The 23168-nt window shown below is 31.4% G+C and overlaps 1 protein-coding gene and 1 pseudogene across 2 annotated transcripts in view; one reads left to right on the forward strand and one right to left on the reverse strand.

The window, feature by feature from the left end:
- The window catches only part of ko (Stork-head domain-containing protein knockout), a 48048-nt gene extending 25314 nt beyond the window's left edge, over positions 1–22734 (forward strand). For both annotated transcript variants that reach the window (XM_089221112.1, XM_089221113.1), the window contains exons 2-8: positions 10565–10767; positions 12179–12374; positions 12513–12730; positions 14228–14477; positions 16404–16595; positions 16813–16973; positions 20847–22734. In XM_089221112.1, the coding sequence (XP_089077238.1) occupies positions 10594–10767; positions 12179–12374; positions 12513–12730; positions 14228–14477; positions 16404–16595; positions 16813–16973; positions 20847–21545 (1890 nt within the window). In that variant the 5' untranslated portion in view covers positions 10565–10593 and the 3' untranslated portion in view covers positions 21546–22734. The remainder of the gene's footprint in view (positions 1–10564; positions 10768–12178; positions 12375–12512; positions 12731–14227; positions 14478–16403; positions 16596–16812; positions 16974–20846) is intronic.
- On the reverse strand, positions 1720–4047 carry LOC149058946 (uncharacterized; annotated as a pseudogene).
- Positions 22735–23168: the final 434 nt, after the last annotated feature.

Here is a 23168-nt window from a genome sequence, read left to right on the forward strand (position 1 = left end):
CTGATATGCTAGTCGATGCAGGCGTCGAGACACGTTCGCATCACTGTTTATATGTGGTGGCCGAGCGAAATTAAGTAAGACCTGCAATCACCACCAGTGAACTTATATTTTTTACTTTAATTCTTATCAATGCGTTTAATTATATTAGCTGTTTGTATCTACGTTTCCAGATAAATTGTCTTAATAATATAAGAACTTTAAATTATACATATACATAAGAAATATATACTATTTATATAGTTATAACTTATAAGGGATGACCTGGTCGCCCCGGCATATGTTATATTATTGTTTAAATCCTCAAGATCCGAACCCGTTATGGGGTAGGAAGAAGTAAAACTGACAGCGTTTGAGTGTTCTCCCCACCAATGCGTTGGTACTTGGCAATACCACTCTAAAAAAATCCAAATACTGAGTTCATTATGTTATATATTAGCGAAGTGGTTTTGCTAATAAATAAACTCTTTGCGGGAGAAAAAAACCAATAAAAGACGGCTCATATAACGATTCGAAAAACATAACGAATCGCATCGCCTGTCAGCTCCGTATGATATATATTATTATTTATTGTAATCCTCCGCGTGTATAATGGTACTCGGGCCCATTATTATTATTATTATTATTAGCGTTGTTATTATGTGTGTGCCGATACGAGACGCGATTGCCGCGGCCACCACCACTGCAGACACGAGATCGGTTTTTACACCACACCGGGCGAGGCCAACGCGTTTGTGTCTGCGGACCGTGAATGCCGCCACCGCCGCCAGTTGAAAAACCACATCCATAAACAGACACTGAACAGTTCCGCCGTCAGTATCCCTGTCCGGAGCCAATACCTACTCTGCTGCTGCTGCAGTCGTCGCACACTGTACCTAATATTAAATCATGACAAACATAATACCTATAATTACGAATTAAAAGCTTCGAATTCTATACAACCAACCACAAATCACGAGGGGTGAAGGCTTTTTTCTCATACGATGGACACAAAATGGTATTAAACAAAAATATATATGTGAAACGGTAAGCGCTGCAGCGGGTGTCTGTCGCAATACACGGTAGATACATTTAAAGCGGTTTACACATTGTGATTTTATTTCAAAGGTAAATACCATATCGTCAATTTCTCAAAAAGTGTAGTAAAACGTATTTAGAAACGTAGAAATCATTTTTGAAATAAAATAAAATAATATTTTTACCATTTTTGTAGTTATCGTTTTACTTTTTTGAATGACAGCGTACGTTTTCATATTCCGAAGCACAATAACTTTCTGGATATTTCAACATGTTTATTTCCAATGAAATCGAATTTTAAACAAATATCTACTTATCGCATAATATTATACCCAGTTACTTATTTAGTTACGTACACTTATTACTTATAGTGTAGAATATGACATATATGATATAATATATATAGTGGCCTGACATATTTTTTGGTATACCTATAACATATAATTTATATATAGTATACCTATCTCGGCTGCATGTCAGTACATTCCGATCATCGTATAACTTTAAATCCTTATAACCAAGGCTCGGGACTTAATGTGCTTAAATATGCGTTTATTTTTAATTAAAAAAGACTTATACAAATTTACCTAAAAAAAAACAAATATTGTACATATATATATATATACTTAAAATTTATATCTTATACATACTATATTATTTAAAAAAAAAGGCCCAAACCGTTGATTGTGATGTCTTTGGATTTTTTTAACATTCAGCATCTTCTATATCTACCAATTAAAATTTGTATGTATTAAAAAATAATCGTTTTATAATTCTAATTATGTAGGTATACTTACTTACATTACACTGAACTATTAAATGTTTTTTGATATTCTCGACTTTGAAAGACCTTCTATTATTTGTTAAAGTTAAGTTTTATAGGCAGAAAATGATCTTTCTACATTTACCGATGTGATTGGAACTTATTTAAAATATGTCAGATCATTAATATCTTCATAATAGATATATCTTATATATCTTCACAAGACATAATATATGTCTTCTGGTAAGTCTTTCGTGTCAATTAATTAATTGTTAAGAATATTTTTAATTTTCTTTACCATAGCAAGACCAACATTTTTCTTCAATACATTTTTCATCTTGATACAAATATTTTTCCTAGTTGTCTCAGTAAGACACGTCATAGCAACACTTACAATGTCAATAATTTCGATTGAAACACCTTTAATTTGAAATTTTGTAATTGATATAAGAAGAGAACTAAAATTTGATTTTATGTAGACTAGATCATTTTTAATGTGAGGTATTGCCGATTATTTTTTTGAATTTTTTATACTCAAAGCATCCTCTGAATCCAATTTATTTACAATATTAAAAATTATCTCAAAGTGTTAACAGTAATATATGGTTGCACTTATCCAGGTGCCCCATCGTGTTATTACTGGCTCTGGAGGTAAAGGTAAATCTGGTGCATCAGTTTTAAAAAGAAGGACGCGGGACGGAGCTTTTCTAAATATTTTTTTGATATTAGAAATGAGGTGATCAACAGATTCATATTATAAATTATAACCGATTGATAAACCGTTCGAGATTTCACTTCATGTACAGCGTTTTACACACGCTGTATAGTTTGCGTTGCTCTTGGCCATAAATATAGTGAACCGCCAATACAGCACGCGTATTTATTTGCTGTGTGTGTGCGTGTGTGCGTATGTGCAGTATGCATTATGTACTGGCGTCTTTGGTCGGCAGCGGACAATGGCGGCGGGTTTGTTTTCGCACGCGACCTTGTCGGTGGAGGCAACGGTGTATTTCCGTCGGCAGGCACGTCCGAAATACGTACGACGTATAACGTTTTCCCATAAAGGGTTATGCACGCCGCCGTCGTCGACTCATGACCGTTGTACGTAATATTGCTACGACGATGGTTGTGATCTGCGGACAAGTCTCCGCGAACCTAAAAACGGTAAACCCTGTATTATTATTGTATATTTTTATCGCGAGAAAGAGTACAGAATATGTAGGTACCAGGTAATCCTCGTGGCCCGTGGGCGGCTGATGCGCAGCGGACAGCTCCACTAAAAACGTTAATTTACAGACATATTTGATGTTATTTTATAGTGATTCAGATTATATTAAAATAAAGCAGATATGCTCTGCAGTGATTCGACATTCTGCGAGCGAGACGTTTATATATTATTTATTGGTTCACCTGCACAGTCCCCCGAAGGACCGACATGCATGTATGTAGCATATTAAGAATATTATATTACAGCTAGGCTAGGTCAGAAGTTTAAGAAAATAGTAAACATGGCATGTGTATTACATATATAAATTATCATTATGCAGTTTTCATGCGGGGTTACGACTTGGAAAGTTTTTTTTTTTAAATGTATACTGTTTTAAAATATTTCAACATTCAATATGTTATTAAAGGTTTTATAATGTTTAAATGTATAGATTTTAATATTCAATACACACCATACTATATTATAGGTATTATAATTTTTTTTTGCATGTAATTTTAGTGAACAATATTGAGTTTAGTGAGTAATGATATAGATTTAAAGTTGAATTTTAAAAAATATGTATATAAATTAATAGCTGTTGTGCAGGAAATTAATTTTCGCAAATTTTGCAAAGTTGAAATATCAAAAATTATAAAGTATTTCTTAAAAATCCTTTACGTAGTATAATCAATAGAAACATGATAGATATACCTATTGCGTATTATCAAACATATAGTAATAATTACTTATGAATTATAAATTTAACCTAACCAAAAATAATTTCGATTCTACACACGCTCGTTGTTAAAACTATTATAAACCTGTAAAAAAATGTTACGTTTTATCTTGCAGTATGCCAGCATATAGGTACCTACTATAATTATATATACAAAACATTTCAGTCTTAATATACAGAAAAAATATAACGATAATCTTTAATACTGAACGTTTCCCGCACTAGTCTATACAGATATAGTTAGAGGACTCACTACCGCATTGAATGGCGCAACATTTCCTTACTTACTGAGTAGGCACCTTTATTCGAAAAAGACAGCGCGGACATCATCATTATTGTTGTCGGAACGGATCCGACCGTATGATGTCGGATGAGCCGTGAGTCACACGTCGAGAGCTGTGCGCGGATGAAAGTCTTCGGATCTCGTGTTACGACTATACACGACGACGAGTATGTATGTGTAGTTCAAATCGGACACGTATAACTATAACGTATTGTGTACGAACGTGGTGTTGTGCTCACGAGCCAGCAGCGTGTAAACCGCGGCACGAGATCGGTCTCAAATCTCGGCGAACAGAATAAATAAATATTTAAAAAACGTCTCGGAGCTTTAATTAAACGGTTAACATTTTTGTGAGGCAAAACGATTCCTCTGCACTACGTGGACCGTGCGGAGTCGAAATCGAGGCCATTTGTGACTCGGCGATGATATAAATATATATATATATATATAAATGTAATTTAATATAATATGATACATATATCTGTATAATATTTTATTACATGGGTAGGCTTTGTATTGTTATTTGTTGTCGTTTGTGCGCTGCAAAACTCGGACGGTAAAGGTATATATCATTATTTTATATATTGTGTGCAAATTTGTACGGCGGCCATTCGCGTACCTATACATAATATGAGCCAATAAATATATATATATATATTTATGACTACAGGATTCAAGTTCAGCTGTACAAATAATTTGCGATTGTTATGTAAACACGATTTATTACACAGCCGTGCTCTAAATCTAATTTTGTTTTAATTGAACAAACTAATCAATTTTAATCGACGATTGTTCTCCGAGACTCCGTGTAAGGTATTTTCCAATTAAATCCACGCACGCGGTCGGACTCGAGTCTTGCCTTGTGTCGTTATGCCGAGTTCTAACTTTGTATCATTTTCGTGTCGATATCAAATCTTTCTCGTGGTTATAATAATCTATTCTCTCCTGTGAAGGTGGTCCTATGCGTCTACACCGGTGAACTTTGATCGCAATAAACGACCTCTGCTGCTTATATACGATTAAATAAACTATACTGTTTTTTTTTATTATTATTCACATCTATATGGATGTATATAATAATATAAGATGATGTCAAATACGTCAACTACACGGCAGAAACGGCATACGAAAGCCCCACTAGAGAAAGGAAAGAGACTTTTTTTAAATAATTACCTACCTACCTACCTACCTACTATAGTACTACTAGAATAACAGCTATTTAGTATTGGTATCAAACTCGACGTACGTAATATTTGCGTGTCTATTATAAAGGTATCATATTATTATTATATTTTACCATCGCTTACGCCGTTTTTCGAAAGTCTATCGCGACTCGCGAGTATTATTGTAGTCACATGAACGAGCTGTATATATATACGCTATATAGATTGCGACCGGTCCACAGATCTTTCGATCGGTCCTATATGAGATCGATCACACGTGGAGAGAGATTCGAAAATGGAGTTTCGCGCCGGTCGCGTGACGTGTTGTGTTTGACCACAGACTTCTATACAAACTAGATAAGGTACTCTTATATCTTATTACTGTTCTATGCTTATATTAATTACATTGTTATTAGTGAAGCTCACACGGCGACTACCGTCATTTTGTCGGTTGGCATTGGCATATTATACAAAATGTATAAGGAACAAATGAAATTATGTATTTTTTTAAAGGTGCAATATAATAATAATGACAAAATGATTTATACAAAATAATTTTTTTTGTTACAAACTGGTCTAAAAATAGTAAAATACAATACAAGTATACAACATCAATTAATAATATTTATCGTAAATACATATATTATATTGAATACTATTTGCCAACCAAGAAAATGTCGGGACCCAGCTTCAACTAATGCTCGTGGTTACTTATCAGATAATAATATTATAGAAGTCTGTGTGTCCAGGGCCGACGCGGTTGTTTATCAGTATCTATATTGTAAATTAAGCATGTGTATAATAATATGTGGATCTACGCGTTTCGTAACAGTATTTTCAAGACATTCATGTAACGTTAATCCGGCTTCGCGAAACGTATTTGTGTGTATATGTACTGTGGCTATATGTATTATTATATATAGAATGCGTATACTTATATATCGATAGAATATAATATCAGAGCGATCACGGTCGTTCGGTCGGAACAGAAAACAATACATAATAATAAAGTCTTATCGTGGTCTGCTCAAGGTCGACGATAACAAACGTAAAATATATAATAACATTTAGTTTCTGTGTATAACATATTATAATAATATTGCAGTGACAACTGATGACATTGATTGGCTGCAGCGGGGGGTGACACACACACACACACACACACACACATTCAAAGAGGAAATAGGATATCTCCGAGGGTTTCGTATGATATAGTATATACGATACATATTACAGGGGGGCGCGTTCTTTCCTGGGCGCGTGTCACGTCTATATACACATACACGACCGCGACATTGCAGAGGTTTTGTGAACGGCACGCGTTCACCCCGACAGCTGTGGTTTTTTCCGAAAACCTATACACAACGCGTGTACAGATAATATATTGTATATAGGTATTATACACTGGAAACCGTGTTTGAATGTTGGACTGCAGTATCAACGCGAGGGAGCGGGGTTACAAAAAAATTAAAAAAATACGACGTATAATAGTGATGGTGTTGTACACATGTCTTGTTATAACGGCAATCGTGCGAGGGGATTATATTTTCGTTTTATCGTCGATTACACACATCACGTGCTAAATGCTCGTTTACGTTCGAAATTAAATAATATTTTAATAGTAATAACGTTAACATTTATTATTTATACGAGTAAAAGGTATACCATATAATATATTATATATATGTATTTCGTTCAAATTGTATACCGGTTCAGTAAAGAAATGCACAAACCGACACGCAACGTAAACAATATAATATATGTATATAATGTTATGTACACTACGTATTTGTATTTTCGAAAAGTAAATTACTTATATTTAAAAATTAGAGTCCATAAGTCTATTGCATTAGCGGAGCACGACCAAAAACCTTCGTCAAAATATAATTTCGATGATTCCAATCGGTATAATAAATGAAATTACAATATGGTTATCCGACACGTTAACCACAACATTAACAAGTATCCGTCACGTTTTATCTAAAAAATAAAAGTTCACCTTTTCATATTTGAAAACAAATATTATTAATAATAATTCAAATTTATCCTCGGGAAATAGTGTATATTATTCAATATTGTTAAATAGTTTTTTATACACATTTTATATCGATAACTTATTTACATACAATATGTAAGTCCATAGTACATATTATATAGGAGCATACATTTTTAACTGTGCAAAATGTTTTAAATTAAAAAAAAACACTAATATATTTATTGTAGTATATGTATATTCTCTACATAATATGTAGAGAAATGTGTATGAAATATATTGTATTATTATTATTATAATTTGTTCTAGAATGGATATTTTTTATAATAATAATATTATAAAACATTAACGTATTTACATAACATTGTTTTGTATATATATGTTTGGCTTTATTGCCTAAAATCAAATACTCGATTTTTTTTCACACTCATCGTCGTCTGTGTAACAATTGTGTATATGTTTAAAATCCTTATTTATCATTGTGCGTAAGTGAAAAATCCATTGAAACGCAGAATACCTACCTACCTAATACCTATAATATGTGAATGTTACGAAACAGATTTTTGTTTCCAGTTGAACAATTATAAAAATATAAAATGACGTAAAGTGCACATTATGAGACGCGGTCCTGATGAATAGCGCACATCTATATGACCTATATGCATCCAAGCAGATGGTTTAATGTTTCATAAACGAACACTACCAATCTCCTCTGTATAGACATATATCATATTTAAAAATGTGCATTGATATTTGAACAGATGTGCTGAACATACTATACATAAAAAGTACGCGCTCTTCCCCGTTCAATATTTTTTTTTATAAAATAGTATGACGAACACGATGTTGATCTATGTTTATAGGAATTAGCACGTGTTGGAGCCATGCGATGTTTTCAAGTAAAACTAACGACCAACCGAGAGTAAATAATTATACATAAAATACTTAAATACTATTATAAATGCATATAGAGATTATTGCAGGAAGATATAATAATATGTAATGTTATGTTTCGTAATAATTATTATTTCCTAGTGAAAAGTGATTAAATACTGCAGTGTATAGCGAGAGATCCTCACGTATGATTGTTCGAGTCTATGCATTTGTCTAATAAATTAAATCATCACAAAATTAACGATTTATTCACAACATTATAGAACGTTGGAAATAGCTATATCATTAAATAAAAGTTATTAATTTTTAATCATAATTTATTCCGAATAGATATAGGTTATACCCGTCACGCATGTTAATTATTATACATCGTTTAGATGTTTTCCGTTATAGTGATACAATAATATATAATAATACGTTTTACTATCGTCGTTTTGCTAATTTCATGGTTGTATTATTATTTGATTCGACAAATGCATAGGTTTTATTTTTTACATTAACACAACAGCAGTATGCAGAGACTATATATACATTACACCTAACCTATACTATAATTTTTTACAAAATCATAAAAATCGTATATGAATATAATCAATAATATACACTACTATATGCGTTATAATAATATGAATACCTTTATACATCCGACTTTCCATGTTGTATTCATACAATCACAGTCGTGTGTGACCATACGTGTATGATACATACATTATATTTATGTAAAGCGGTTAAAGGGGAAGGAGAGTGGACATTATGCATAATATAAAATGATGTCGCATGATGCAAATCCTAGTGCAGGATAAATAATATGTACACGTGTAATGCTTATAAATTCGAAGTTTAAGGTTCACGAATCGAAAACAACCTACCTATATATAGGATTGTTATTCTGTTGTCTGCGGATTGCTTGCACAATTTTTTATTTTTTATACACGCGTCTCTTGGTGAAATTTGTGTCAGAATGCATACCACGTGGAGCGCGGATATATGAGAGTTCTGAAAAAATAATTACAAAGTAGGAAAATAAATAATATAACAATAATAATGATAAAGCATGTATATATATATACATATAAATAGTTATAAAAATATAATAATACAAAACCTATAACTTCTTAACCTTTCATTACAGTGGTTATGTGTAGCACGAGTCGCTCGTAAAAGAAACTATATATATATATGTATATACGGATATAGAGAGCATGAAGAATATAAATTATAATATTTAATTTAAATGTTGCATTTCGAGAATTTTGACGTTCATTGTATAGTTGTACGTGCTAACAGTTGCATATATTTCTAAATATTATAATATTATAATACATCACACTGTACATTTCCGTAAACCGTTGTGGTTGCGTTCTTGGCTAACGCTTCATATACACGTAATTTTAACTGTACCCATATCTATATAATACATTTACTAAATGTGAATTAAGCCAAATTTGATTTCCCATAGTATTGGTCATCGTTGTAATTTAGGCGCAATCTCGTGTTGTATCCAGTTGTTGGCGGTGTTCCCGGAGTAACACAAACCACGACTTTTGGAAGTCAAGTACCACGCGTGATGTGTTTTCTTTGAAATAAAATATGATGATAACAATAATAATAATAACGTAACGCGTCGCACTAATAGAGTTGAATAAGATAATATATTATTTATACCTTATAAATTGGATATTGATACATATTATTATATTATATTAATATTATATTCTATACCTAACGGATAATGCACATATACATTTCATATTATAATATATACGATATACTTACGATTTAAACCAACGCGACGTGTGTTGTTATCACGGTGTCAGTATTTAAAAAGAAAAACACGATCGATACGAGCGCTTGTATATATTGTGTGTATAATATAATATATTTGTGTGAAATGTGAAAGTTAAACGTGGCTGCTTATATGCGAATACGTACGTTTTTATTATTTTTATTTTGATATTTTGCATTAATGGATAGGAAACGATATAGGGTATAATATTGGTATATATATATATATATATATATATATATATTATATTATGTACTGCGAGACGATGAAGGAACGGCTTGCACTTGAAACCAGTTTGTATATAAAACTTGTACCCCCGGCAAATGGCTATACTTATATAAATAATATAATATACCTATATAGCTAGGGCTGTATATAGATATAAAACAAACCACGAAAGGATATATAATATGTATATTATTGTATTCGTTCAATACTTCAGTAGGTATATGCATATGAATACATCTATGTACCTACCTATATAAACTGGCCACATACAACATTTAATACATTTTATAAAAGTATAAAATACGCCAAATTTATACGCAGGTATGTCGCATCATCCCGTGTTCGAAAGTGTTAAAATAATATCACGCAATATATGCGTAGAGACTTTAACGACCGCACCGCGAAGCTTTTTACACCACGCGTATAGCTGCGAAAATTTAACATTGTGTAATTAAAATAAACGATAAAATGTCTAACAGGGTCGTTATTGTTAACAGATTGGTGCTATCGTCGTGGTTATTGAACGATGAGCGCTCGCAGCAGCAGTCGAATCAAAAGTCCCGTGGGAAGCAGGTGCCACTACATACTGAAACGATGTATGGCCATCCATCTGCAGAAACAGTCACTCGTTCAGTATGTCCCGCAACAAGCGGAAACTTCGCCGTACTGGATGTACGACAACGGGTACCTAATATTCCAGGCAAGTACATTCAATTATATCATAACATATAATATATACAATGTTTTATCAAACATAATAACATAATAATATAATAATAGATAATATAGACAATACAATTTGACGCACCTTCGATATAGAAAATTTATAGGTACGGTGCACCTATATAGTCCGCTTTAATGTTTTTGTTTTAAATTGTTTTTATCGTCGTAAATAATATATAATATTATACTGTCGTAAAAACCTGCACAATAGTTGTCATAGTGATATAGGCAATTATAAATACGAAGCATAAACTCGCTTCTCTTTTGAATATATTATAATAATTATTATTATATACTCTTTGGGGGTTTTAGATCCGTAGATGGTTGTGGTAGTTGTTTTCGTGGAGTTTTGTGTAATAACTTTTTACTGCATCCATAAAATATTTCTAAATCGCTGGATGACTAAAATATCAACATATGGTATTATTATATATGTTTCCATATTACGTTTTATAATAATGCGTAAAAGTAGGTACAGCCTAATTACGAATGTTTACCATTTTTCTTTAGCAATAATAGAGGTTAGGTAATAATAAGATTATAAGAATGTAAGACACAATATCATGTTTTCGGTCAAACGAGTAGATACTGGCTGTTACTAATAACAAAATATTTTGTTCTCGAATCTCGATATAAATTGCATGTGAATTATAGCTTACAGGCATTTATATATTATTGATCATTATATTATGGTCAAGCCCCATACATAATTTCATACAGTTTAATTTACATCTTTATAAGTACCGTATAAATTCATATTTATCGTAGAATTTTAATCTGAATTTTATCTTCAAATTGTTCGTTACTTGAGGAAAAATTTAAAATCGAAATAAGTAGGTATAGGTACGTCCAAGAATAGAATACTGCACAATACATATATAGGTTAGAACCTATAACATGTAGACATGTTCTTCAGCTGTGCCAACCAACTGTAGATATAATAAGATTCGTTTAACGGACGCGCAATCAATATCTATAGAGTACCTATACATACGCGCCTATAATGCCTACTCATTTGTTATTTATTATATTATTTACATTGTTCTACTATTCTTCTCGTAATGAGTAATGACTAACCATCATTAAAATACAACTACTGTCTAATTGTGCGCGCTATTTTCCATATTACTACGGTGTCATGATGGAATTCTTAAACAGTTAAATAGATTATTATAAATTAAAATGTACCTATTGTCTTCCGCACTTCTATACATATATGTATTATGTGTACATATAATACGAATATAGTTATTCTTGCTGCGTTTATTTTATCTATACAGTATACATGTTTATTATTTATACAGTATATGCACGAATATTAGAATTATATTTTAATTCATGGTTTATGCTAGATTCAAATTAATTTCACGAGAAACTTTTAATTTTAGAGCTTTTTGGAATCAAATCTAAAATGTGTCTGGAATCGAAGTCTCGTGGAGGCGATGCAAGTGGTCAAATACGAGGGATACGTATCCCCGGGAGTATTGTTGCTCACCGGTGATCCGTGCTCCATGGAGGTAATACGAGGCGCCTGGTGTCGTAATGTACTCAGGCCACCTAATAGTTACGTGATCACTAAAATCGGTAAGACGACAATTATATATTATCATATTATATACTTAATGGCTAATGTAAAATAGTATATATGTAATATGACATTTTATGTACCCAAACGTGTGAATTATACATACAATATTCAATGGATAAGTTTGTTTGTTTTAGGTGACGTGGAAGACTGTGTGGTGGAGGATTTGAACCAAGGACAATTTACGCCGTTATCCGAAGCCCTATGCCTGGTCATACTAGAGCTAACCAGCGCAAACCAAAATGCCACAATTGACACTGTGCGTTCAGCCCTTAAAATATTTTTCTCTAACATACAACCGCCGGCCGAACACATTATCTACGACGCAATGGTCAATCTCATGTCCGATAATAAGGTATAAATACGTGAAAAACAATTTTCACCCAATAGAGATTAATTATATCACACTAAATTCCTATATCCTGAAAACGCGTTTTGAAATTGTACACTCTTTGTTTTCCTTTTTTAGTCACATTAAATTTTTTTTTTTCTTTTTTTTTTATTAGAACTTTCAGTATAACTATTATAGTTCAACAATTAAAATATTGATAGATACAGTGATACAATAAGTAATAATTAATTAAATTCTTATACTATTCAATTTGAACGTTTTTATATCTAATTCTTGTGCATTACTAGCTGAACCCGTGCACTTGGTAGCCCGTTAAAAAGCCCACCTCTTAAATTTCTCAAAGTTTGTGTTAAAATCGTTACCTGTGATCATGCTAGTACAATAAAATAAATAATATCATTGATTATAATTTTTTTTCATATGTGACTTAAACATTTTTTGTTAATAAGCATGCCCATTACAGTTTTGTGAGATAAATGTTAAAACGGTAAGTTGTACTTCAACAGTTGTAATGCGATTAATATTATGAAGATATAACATATAATTGTAATATTAAATAGGCAGGTGCATAATCATCAAGCCTGGGCAAGTTAATGATAATTTTTAACTGAGTTAAGTTAAGTTAATGGAAAACATTTTAAAAAGTTTAAAGTTAATAGTTAATCTAATTCTTTTTTTAACTCAGTTAAGTTAAAAGTTATATGAACATTTTCAATTAACTTATTAACTTAAGTTAAGTTATTTTTTTTATTTTTTTATATATATAATATCTATATAAATAATAAAAATCCTAAATATTATTGATCACAAGAAATAGCCAATAGCTTTTCTATATATAGGTATTGAATTAATATAATTATGTAGTAAGTATGAAAAAAATACAAAATTGAAAATGCCGAAACAAATACAATCTTTTGATTTATTAACACACTAATACAGACAACTGACAAGTATTATACATTTTTTTTAAATTATTAAATAAAAATAACATGGTATTTAAGAATGTACTCTGAATACTTTTTCAGGAAACTAAAAGTCTAAAACTGTTTATAGCCAACTATATACTTCATTATATTTATTATTTAATTATTTATAAATTAACTTAACTCGAATTTGATTAAAAGTAACTCGTTATTTATTAAGTTTATATCAATTAAAATAAGTTAATTTAAAAATTAAGTTTATGAAAATTAAATTTTAAAAAGTTAAGTTAAAAGTTAATTTTAACTTAACTTTTAACTTTTTAACGCGTTTATGCCCAGGCTTGATTAATCATATTATATGATGTAATATACAATCTGCAAATCGATGGGACATTTTTAACTTCGTATATAATCGGCCTTGAATGAAATAAATAGTATCTGATATTGGTTCATGAGATAGGCATGTATATACTTAAATATATTATCCCCGGTTCTACAATAAAATTCCCTCATAAACCGGTTTCATCTGAATTATTATTGTTCGGGCGACGTAATGTAATGGAATTTTATATTATAGATATACCAGACCTCCAGGGGTTACTTTGTTGTGACGCCAGAGGTGCAACGACTTGTAGGTTCAGCGACCGCTAGCCCTGCACACAGTTTGCGGTTGGGAGGAAGTAGCCGGTACAGCCCGAGCAAAAAAGGGTTCTTGATGTCTACGGAAGAAGCGTACGTAAAGGTGCACGGTGACATAGAGACATCAAGAGACGGCGACCAGACTCACCAAAACATACAAACCAATTTGGCAGACATCATATCTGGCGGTGAGTTTTAAACATCACACACTGATTTTTGGCACGTCGAGATTATAATATTGATTTTATTCCCAAATCTACACATTTAAGCGACATGGGCTTTCATAATAGTTTAATATTAATGGTATATTAATAATTGATTGCTTCTTTTTGTATTTTATCGGATATACAAATCACTGCAATATTGCAGAATATATATATATATAAATTTATGTTGTTATTAGATTCGTATATGTAAGTAGGTGAATTTGGTATACTGGAACGTCTTAAATTTATATAATTTTTTTTAATTTTGATACGTTAAAATTGAATACAAGTCTTTTTAATATAGTACAGAAATCTATTGTTGGACTAAACGTTTTTTAATAACAATATTAAATTGGGTGTCGTAACCCGGTCGATCGGAAACGTATCGCGAACATTAGACATTATTATCAATATTGTGTGTAAAATGAAAACAAAAAAGTGAACGCGGCGTTGGATACCATACGTGTCAACAAAATGCATCATTCATCAAGTGTCCTCTAATACGTGATAAAAGATTGAAAAACGTTCCGTTACTCGCACTACCTCTCCCCATCCCTGTCCACACAGACACACACACACACACCACACGCACGCACACACAGTCACATAGGGCAACACTGACATTGGGACTTTATGTTGCTAAACAGGTGAAAGGACTAGATTTTATTTAAAACTATACAATATATGTATATACACGTCCATTTATAATATGCGCCATACATGAATTACCGTTGTAGAAACATATTTTTTTCACCATCATTAATCTGCAATCAAGTTTAACCCATATAATATTATTATTATTATTATTATAAACTATGATTTGTTTGTTTCACTGTACAATTTTGTATTTCTCGTTGATAGACCGATAAACATAATATGAGCGTAAGTGGCGGGACAAGACTATATGGGGATCAATTTAATTGCCATAAAATTTTTACGAAAGTATTGATCCTCTGATTTAAATTATAATATAGATACTTATATGTTATTAAAAATATACAAACTAATATTACAACTGAATCCTTGTACTTATATAAATGTGTAGTATTATATTTATTTGGATTAAACAGATTTTTTCGATTTGAACATTTGAAATGTTATCTAGTTTAGTAGGTACATCCATAATGAAAATACTGTAAATATATTTTATTATATGATTTATTGAATATAATAGCTATAGTTGGGGAAGCATCTTATCTCAGCATGTAATGCTAATCTCGAGTTTGAGGGTGACATCTCGTAGATCCTATCATATATTCAATTTATTTATTATATTTTTAATTAAAGGCGATTATTTTAATAGCAAACAATCATTTTCATACAAATGTACTTCCACTAGTGACTAGTGGATATTTTTATTACGTACATCGTACTTATAATTTTAAGTTATAACAACGATTTAAAAAATAATTGTAATTTATCCTCAAACTTATTAACTGATGGACCGTCTTCGCTCAAAATCGTTTTTCGTATTCAATGATTATACATATCAGAGAATTCAAAATTAAGAAATCCATCTCAGTGACTTATCTATAGATACCTATAATGTACAGCAAATCGTTATTCAATTACACTCTATTTATACTTTAAACTAGTTTTAAACCAAAAATATTGATTAAATTTTTTTTTTAATGGACATCACTGTACAACTTTAAATTTTCAAGTCTTCTACGTGGACTTTTAATTTTAATCTGAAAAAGTATTATTTTCATATTTATTTAGTTGTTATTACTTGTAACTTCGATTTGTATGTCATACGGATCCACTTGAAATTATGATTGATAAATTGATAGATGACCCAAATGCATAGATCTTTATATCATAATGTTATGATGTAATATTGTAAAATATGTTGGGTAGGTTTATAAACTGTAATAATAATAGTATGACAATTGGTTGTTTGCGCAGGTAATTCGGACGATAAAACTCTTTCGCCCAGGCGGAATGCATCCAGTGAGAGACTGGGTAGGCGCAACTCGTTCAGGTCAAACTCAACGTCCCGTCGCTTACAGGCCACTTTGCAACGGAGCGGTTCGATGAGACAGATATCGAACAAAAACAAAACGGACGAATACTACGGTGGTGTGACTTCAGAGCCGAGTGAGTACCTACACCCGCTGCTCCTATGGTTACATAATGACAATAATAATATTATATATTGTAAATATCGTATACAGTATACTCGTAGAATTATGGTGACTGTTTAGTGAGTTATTATTATAAAGACAGTAGACACTTATGAGCACGAAGAATAATAACATTATTAATACGGCGCAGTGAGTATATAATATAATATTCGTGGGTGTGTTATTTGCAGAAAAATCGCCTGGTATTTTTTCGAGACTTTTCGGCAGTCGCAGATCGAACTCCAAATCCCGAAAGTCCAACAACTATTGTTGTGCCACTCAATTCCCTCCGGACGAATGGTTCAACAAAAGCGTACAATCACAACACTCGATCTCCACACAAACGGAAAAGGTATTTATGCTTTAATGTTATATTTAATAATATAATATACCTAATTATGTAGGTTCATAATAATATACATATTACATAATATTATAAGCTTCAATGGATCGCTTTAGAAACGTCTATAACCAATAACTTAAAATACCGAAAAACTAAAACACTTCGTATTTCGTATTTTAATTAAATTAAATGCATAATATCATACATTTTATGCATTTATGCTATAATAATATTGGGAGAACACTATAGTCCATCGAGTTGTAATATTGTTTTGTTTACTTCTATATAGTTAACGAGTCACGCGTTGATGAGCTTTGCATTAATATCCTATACTGCCGGATATAAACACTATGTATAGTTACATACAATAAAAATGTATTTATGTTTATGCACACACATGACGTAGTATGATTACAATTATAACTTGTAACTTATAACGTAAATATAGATCGCTATTTGAACTCGTATCAATTTTAATATAATATTTTAAACAGTACTCGTGAATGTAAGCATTGTAAGCCGATATAATAATTATGATTCGCTCATTTTTATAATGTCATCGTCACATAACCTCTACAATTTGTTTCGTTTAAAATTTGAATATGGCCCAGAAGACTAAAACTTCGTCTTATGTCGTAACAAGCTTAAGTCGTTATGCAATAGATGACTATTCCAGCCATCGATTATTAAAAAAAAAAAAATTGAAACGTCATGTATTATTATGACATGTAAATAATATGTAATGTGTGATTCAACAAATTTAAATTTATCATTCAATATTAATCGTATTGATATACCTTCTTAGTAAATAATAAATAATAGGTAATGCATATTATAGTGCATATGAATTGACAATATACATATCAGACATCAGTATATTACTTTTGATTATATGATAAACGAGTTAAAATCTATAATTTTTCGTGAGAGTTTTTCTATTATTTAATTATAATATAAATCTATTCTAGCCCTTGTGAAACCCCCATAACGTCCTAATAATATTATTAATCATATCACGGTCTGCAGCATAGATAATCGTTACAAACCAATGCACACTAAGATTTCAGTTGTTATAATACCACCAAATACCACGCGCAGTTATTCCATTTTTTTTTTTACATATAAGAAGCATAGAATTAGGTATAGGTATATTATTTGTTTATGCTTCATTCAATGACATGTCAATGGCACCCTACATACAGGCTATATAACAAGTAACAACGAAACAATGTTTTAACAATATAATATGAGTAGGTGTAGGCACGTAAAAATTATTCGGTTTTCGTTTGTCACGCAGTCGTAAAATACCTATTAATCACCCATCTGAGATTTAACAACCTTTGACGGCATTCGTGTAAGACCAGCTTCGCCACTTATTTCTCGTTACTTATCGGCATTTCGAGATCCAGTAATTCCAGTTTTACATGCTCATATCGTCTAGCTGCTATGTTATATTATATAAATATACAATATACATATACAGGTACGTGCATGATATGTTATATATAATGTTTTAATACAACATTTTACGCCATCTGCATATCTAACTAAAACTAAAATATATAACAATTTATTTTTATTTATGAGTTTATTACTTTATAGTTTATATACTGTACGGTATAATGTTACATACGACATATCTATAGCTAAACCATACTGTTAGGAAATAGATTGCTGTTAAAATAATACTGTTTAGATCTCGAAACGACTTTTTTTATATTATTATGCATTCACCTTACCCATATGTATAATAGGTAACTAGCTTGTGTAATTAATAATTATATATATAATTTTAATCCATAAAGGTTAAAATTACATTGAAAAAAGATACTTATATCCTTAATATATACCTAACCTAAGTACATACACCTAAGCTATGCATGCACTCACCAATGAATAATAATATAATTATCTATACCTATATAGTAAGACGCCCAATAATGAGTATACAATTATGATTAATAGTACGGCAGGGTTGGACGATTTCGGAATCATTGAATTGTTGATTCATTCGTGGCTTAAAATACGAGTCACGATTTATTGACATTAGACTACCAACTACTATTCTAATCCCGTTTTAGCAACTTTCATAACCGAAATCTCCAGTAATCTTCCGCGAAAGTGTTTAATAATTTATAATTGATAATTATGTCGTTGGGTGCATTGGACTCCAAAATTTTCATATTATTTTTTATTTATATAATTTGTTGGTGAATATGAAAATCTTAAGTAGGTACTTAGGTATGTTCAATAAGTTCTATCTTCTATATTTCATCTTGATACGCTCAGGATTGCAGAAATTTGAACAATTATTATAATAGTACGAATGGCCCAAAAATATTTTTGATATTTATGTTATTCGATGATATTATTGTTTCAATCGTAGTATAGTCTATTTAGAATTTCATTTCTATATAAATTAATAAATACATAAATAAATTAGATTATTTATATAAATTAGAGTAAATAATATTGCCATGTAAGAAGTCATTTATTAATAGTTAGGTTCATAGTTTTAAATTTCATAATATTTTAAATCACCAGTAATAAGAGCCAAATAATACAAACATTCCCGTTATTACATACGATTAAAATATATATCATCCCAAAGAGTATTCGTAGGTAGGTAGGCAGTGCCATTAGTTTTGTTGTGTCAGAACTAAGAATCGTCAGAGGGAGAGGCCGTGTTCTTACTGTTCTTAGATGTAATAATTTTTTATGGCATGCAAGTCATTCCACATTTCAAGTTTTACCTGCAACAGTGACATATAGTACGTCATAAATATATATACAGTGAGTAGTGACGTTGGTACAAATGTACAATGGCGGATACGCAAGTATATATCAACATATAGAAATGTTTAAAAATTCAAGAAAGCCGTACACTGTCTTATCGTACGACGTACCTACAGGGTGTTCCGCGAGTCGCGAGCATTAATTCGAATGTTACGGACGTGCCAGTTATAATCAGCTTACGCCTAGATTGACAAACGACGTAATAAATATCTATAACTCGTGAATATACAGAAAATCGTAATGCCTATACCGATCTTGTCAAGCCAAGATTCAACTGCACTGCAGAAAAATAATAAGCGTTTGCATTTAGTGTCAACAAATTAAAATTAAATCGTTATTTTATTCCAATTAATCGATATATTTCTTATCCTGGAAATTGCTAGAAATCTAAAAATTATTTATAAGACATTACAAATGAAAACCTTAATACATTTTTTTACGTCATTGTATTGACAAATTGCTTAAAAAACGTAGCTTTTAGAAGCTTTTTCGTTGAAATCTCGATATGAGTTAGAAATAAGTTAGTAGAATTTTGCTGGTAAAATTTTAAGGGCTGCGTTAAATTGACTCTTGTGCGTCCTAATCTCCGATAAATGTTAAGAATTTGAGATTCGAAAGTTCTGAAAATAGCCTTGTTAATTTCCGCAATATAAATTTGCTAAATCTAAACATGAAAATTTAAAATATTTGAATTAAGTAGAAGGGCCAAATTTATGATAATGGTAGAGGCAATATTATGGATACGAAATTATGAAAAAATTACAATTATAAACAGTTAAACGTATTAGATTGCAACAAACTATTGTTATAATTTAGTTTATTAAATGGTCACATTACAAAATATACCACGTTTTAGTTTTAGTATAAATATTTTATTCTTTCCTATATGTATGCCTTTTCCTGCAATAAAATATATGCATTTAACGATGCCCACAACTTTATATTATTATTGTGTGTAAGTATAAATGTATAATATTATAAATGTGGCGAGGACTATGAGATCGTAATGAAAATCATCCTATAGTATAGTAAATTTGATATAAAATATGGCATTAAACCATTAAAATGTATAAAAATTTTGCGCAGGACGAGGACGACAGTAAGTCGAAACAACAGTGGCCGGCCGCGAGGTTGACGAGGAGCGCGACGTTGCCGAGGAAATCGCGTACCGTCACGGCGGGTTCATCGTCATTGGCCTGCAGCAGTGGCGTCGACGGTTGCGGCGGCTGCCACGCCGACAAAACCCCAGCTGCGGTCAAAAAGGCGTACCCTTCGAGCGGTTCTTCCGGATACAACTCGCTGCCCCGGATGAATGGTGGCCGGAAGTCGGGCAGCATCAAGAACTCGCCGTCGTCAGAGCTGTCGTACAAGATCGCCGCCGGAGCGGCCAAAGCGGAAACTGGCGACGCGTCTTGCAGCAAGCCGGACACGCCGACCGGAAACGGCAGCAACTTCGATTCGAGTTACAGCTGCGACGAGATATCCGTCAACGACTCGTCCATCACGCTCACGGTGGTCGCGACGCCGCCCGCCAAGCCCAAGACGGCCGCGGACTTGCGTCGCGAATACTTCCGAGGCCTGAGCAAGTACGGTACGTCCGCGGCCACCAGCGGAAGCAGCAGCACCGCCGGTGGCGTCCGCGGTAAAGACCACCGACAACAGCAACAGCAACAGCAGCTGCAACAGAAACAGTACTTCAACCGCAGCGGCGGAAGCGGGCGCGACAAACAGGCGATCGCCGCGAGTCTGCACAAATACCTCGACAACGCGTGTAAAATTAAATGACGGTATATACCTAGTTCACTGGAACCTTCTCTACACCACGCAACCATCACCGGTTTTTCTTCTTATAACATCATCTTAATATATTATAATAGTTTTCCGTTATTATTTAATATAATATTATTATTTCTTTTTGGACGACCATAATTTGCATCGTCGTTATATATATATATATACTATACGACATATTATATATTTATGCGTAGGTATATATCGTATACATATGCATGAATAATATAATATATTATAATAAACATTATAAAGCAAACAACTTATATCATACTAACACGACGTATATTAATAATTTTCATGAAATTATTACTATGCATAATTTACAGGCATACATTATTATAGTAAGTATACACATATCATTATATTAATATATAATATTGTATACGGGCTGTTATAAATATTCGGCTGTGCGCAATAGCAAATTATAAAAAGGTCAACATTATTGTAAGCTCAGTCCCGATCACGATGAATACATAGTAAAAATTGATGTGCAAACTAAGTCACGATTTTTTTTAACCATGTATGGGTTTAAGCTGGGGAAAAATAATCGGAGACGAATGTGCAATCCATCTTTTTATTCTCACCTATTATATCAGGGCCAAGTTTACATTTTCCTGTCAGATATACTATATTTTATAGTATATATTGACACAAACAGTTTTTAAATTATATATTTTAACCTACTATGATCCATCTATATATATATAATTATTTTATGTTATGAATTTATGATATTGTTAAAGGAATGCCATACACCTAACATTTTTTATTTATAATTATTATTAAATACAAACTAATCAAACAGTACTATATTATTATATTTTTATTATATACGATTATAATATTAAATGTTATTACCTACATAGTACACTTTTCATTTTTCAACATTTTGAATGTATATCTCGTTCATATCTTTTTATGCCAATGTGATATTTACATGTAGCCATGTAGGTATACCTGCTTTAATATATTATATACTGTTATATAATATTAAGTTTACCTGCACAATATACCTATACCATTATTGTAACGACTTGGATATGAAGACGAGGAGTATACTTAGTAAATTTTCCGGACTTCAATATAATATTATATGCCTAGATATAATATCACTTGTTATATAAGATATAATATGTTAATAATAATTTATACTTACTTGAATAAAATACATAATATTCTATTTACCTGTCGTATAGTTACATACCTACGTCTATTAGATAGGTTATTACAACCAAATATGCAAAAAATAAGAATCTACAGGAAAGATGGTACCACCTACATAGGTAGATCATTTTTATTAAGCACCCAATAAGTATATGTATAATATTAGGTATGATGTTACGTCTCGCATATTCTTAAATGTGTATCCCAACTCTAAATAATTAATGTCAATATAATGATTTTTGAAAATTATCGTTTTACCTATTTTATTCGAGATTAAAATTTGAAAACAAACAATATTTTTTTAATATTTAAAAATAATTTTATAGGTACCTACTATTTAAATAAAATGATAAAATATAATTTTTAAATTAATGACATGAATTTTGATTTTTTTTATGCATAGATAGTAAATCGTACTTCACACATTATTCAACAATTCAAATTGGGGCA

Source organism: Diuraphis noxia, unplaced genomic scaffold (genome assembly GCF_037042655.1).
Source record: "Diuraphis noxia isolate RWA-SAM2 unplaced genomic scaffold, SU_Dnox_SAM2 contig0002, whole genome shotgun sequence".
In the NCBI taxonomy this organism is placed as follows: domain Eukaryota; kingdom Metazoa; phylum Arthropoda; class Insecta; order Hemiptera; family Aphididae; genus Diuraphis; species Diuraphis noxia.